Source organism: Myotis brandtii, unplaced genomic scaffold (assembly GCF_000412655.1).
Source record: "Myotis brandtii unplaced genomic scaffold, ASM41265v1 scaffold123, whole genome shotgun sequence".
In the NCBI taxonomy this organism is placed as follows: domain Eukaryota; kingdom Metazoa; phylum Chordata; class Mammalia; order Chiroptera; family Vespertilionidae; genus Myotis; species Myotis brandtii.
Window position 1 is genome coordinate 1,630,933 of NW_005354291.1, and position 2,847 is coordinate 1,633,779.

The window sequence follows — 2,847 nt, forward strand, 5'->3', positions numbered from 1 at the left end:
CCGGGGTGATGGTGGTTCCCGAGTCGTCCAAGCGGTTCCTGGGCTGACGCGGGACCTCCCGGGCGCATCTCGGACCCGTGCAGAGTCCAGTGGGGCTCGCCCCGAGGGGCCGCCGGCCAGGGCAGGGTCTCCAGGGGAATCGCGGGCACTGGGTCCTATGGAAGCGCGTCTTTTCCACAAATACCCGCTTTTTACCCAAGGCAGGGATTCCGCCGATGCCCCGTAGCAATGAATCCAAAAGTCCCTGGGTGAGCAGCTGGGATCCGAGAGCCTTCGAGCAGCCTGGTCTACCATCGTTACAGCTCAGGGTGTTGTGGTTGCTTAGGATCCTTCCCATGCATCCTCTCCCCCTTACAAAAAAAAAAAAAAAAAAGCGTGTGCCTCTCCCACCCACTCCCACTTTCCAATGCATTTACCTCATAGAAGTTGTCACATTTTCCATTTAAAGAAGACAGTTTTCTGTTGCCAGAGCTTCAAGTAATAAATTTGAACACTGTGTAGAAATTGTGTTGAAATTAAGGCTTGGATTTGACTACTTCCATGGAAGTAAGGACTTGGTCCAAAAGAGATTGTTTTCAAGACAGTATTATTTTCCAAACTGTGTTCGTAATTCCCCCGTTGCTCTGCAAATAAAGGGTTATCAGAGAGGAAAAAGTTGACTGATTTCCCGTTTCTGAAAGCTGGTTCTTAGCAGCCTCATCCTACCCCTCGCCCTTCTCTGGAACGTGATTTGAGCTCTGTTTCTGCTTGTTGTCTTAAAACAAAGCAAACAGCTGGCCCCTTTCAGGAAAGTGCCCACAATACAGTGGTTAGGCGATGAGAAAATATAAGAGTAAATGCAAAAGTTATTTTTACACTTTTAATTTAAGTATTCATTTTAACCATCATTATTTGTTGTATATTTGCTTTGTGTGAAATGAGTCATACATCCAACGTTTCTGTTGATAGGAAATTATTGTTTGATAAAACCAACTTTATGGCTTGATTATTTTGATAACTGCTATGAAATTCTATGCCCAGAAGAGTGCAGCATATCCAAGCAAGGTGACAAACTTTAGGAGGATTGAAGAAAGTAATGATTTATTTTTTTAAAAATGATGGAATGGTAATTTTTCTTTCAAAGCTGTGGATAGATTGAAAAGTTTGAATCCTTGTGAAATAGTATTGTTTTCAACATCAGCCTTAAAATTGAGTTACCTCATGGATAGATAGATAACAGGTAGGGTTAATTACCCTAAAAATCAATCTCTTCCAGAATGATTTATTATTTTATCTATTTGTTTTAAAATTGGAACTATTTCTTATAGCCAGAAAAACATTTAGACACTTTGATTTATAATAAATATTACTAAGTATTCTAGAAAAGCAATAAGATCTACTTTTTGGGGGGTTTTTTGGTTTGTTTTATTATTTTATTTTCAATATATGTTTTTGTTGACAGTATTACAGATGTTTCCTATTTTTTTCCCCTTTACCCCCTTCGACCCCCCCTCGCCACCGCGCCCAGGTCTTCACCACCCTATCGTCTGTGTCCATGGGCTACGCATATAAATATGTAAGTTCTTTGGTTTATCTCTCCTCATCCCCCCACCCCCACATCAAGATATGTCAGTCTGTTCCATGCCTAAGATCTACTTTTAGGTGCATCTAAAAATGGCAATGAGAGGTTACAAACCTAATTGTAATATCAAACCAGTTTGGACATTTAAACCATCACATATAGTTGAAAGATGATTTTTCCCCCTAAAAACTTTAAATTTGCCCTGGCCAGTGTGGCTGGGTTGATTAGAGTATCATCCCATGCACCCAGAGGCTGGTATTCTGCTGGAGGCAGCCCATAGATGTGTCTCTCTCACATTGATGTTTCTCTCTCTCTCTGCCCCCTCCTCCCTCTCTAAAATCAATGGGGAAAAGGCGAGGGGGATGGGGCAAAACCCCTTAAATTTGATTTCTCTATGTTGTGTTTAAATATTTTAAAGTGACTGCTCTGCTTATTTCTATTCACCTTTATGAAGCTTATTCCAAGATTGCTTTCTTTTTACCTGTATTTCTTATAAACCGAGGCTTATTATGAGTATAGCCTGGCTTGAATACTTTGTTAAACAAGAAGTTAGCATTAGTGGTTGATTATGGCATATGGATTGAAGGATGCCCATCTGTGTTAAGTAGGATGAAAAATATGTGGGAGTGCTTGTATTTGGGCTACATGAAGTTAAAAAAATTCACAGAGGGTATTTGAAGAGACATACCAACTAAATTAACCATGTAAAACCCTTTAACCATGCAAAGTGCTGTGTATTCACATTAAGGGAGGAGTACAGAGAGGTCGGTAAATAAAAATGTGTATTTTGAAGCAAAATATCACATTTTACCCTGATTTCAATACCATAAGCACTTCACATTCTACAGTTAAAAAATAGTGCTTTGTGTCCTGAGATAAAGCAAAAATAAAGCTGACTGATTCTGGTCTCCAAATAATAAAAACTTGACTATTATCTGTAAATCTAGTGTCTCCCCCACCATATCTCCTTGAAGATCTGTCGTGATTTTTGTGAATACATGATTGTGATGAAGTTAGTGTTTTCTCATTATGAATAGTCTAATCTAAACTTAGCAACCTTAGTAATTTTGTGTGGTTTTCAGTTTAAATGCTTGCTGTGTTTTCTTATTTGGCCAGCCAGTCCTGAAGTATGACTCCTTTGTACCTCTGGCAAGTTTACTTGCAAACTTAATTCTTACTTTTTCCTTTTCCAATTATTTTTAGCTCTGTATCTTTCCTTGACAATTTGTAAGTTTTTGAGTTTCAAGATAAAATCTTTAGGATCAAGTAACCTTTAAATATCTGAC

The 2,847-nt window shown here is 39.0% G+C and overlaps 1 protein-coding gene across 1 annotated transcript in view; it reads right to left on the reverse strand.

The window, feature by feature from the left end:
• Positions 1–294, reverse strand: part of MAN1A1 (mannosidase, alpha, class 1A, member 1) — a 155,342-nt gene extending 155,048 nt beyond the window's left edge. The window contains exon 1 of the mRNA XM_005859101.2: positions 196–294. Coding sequence (XP_005859163.1) covers positions 196–294 — 99 coding nt within the window. The remainder of the gene's footprint in view (positions 1–195) is intronic.
• Positions 295–2,847: the final 2,553 nt, after the last annotated feature.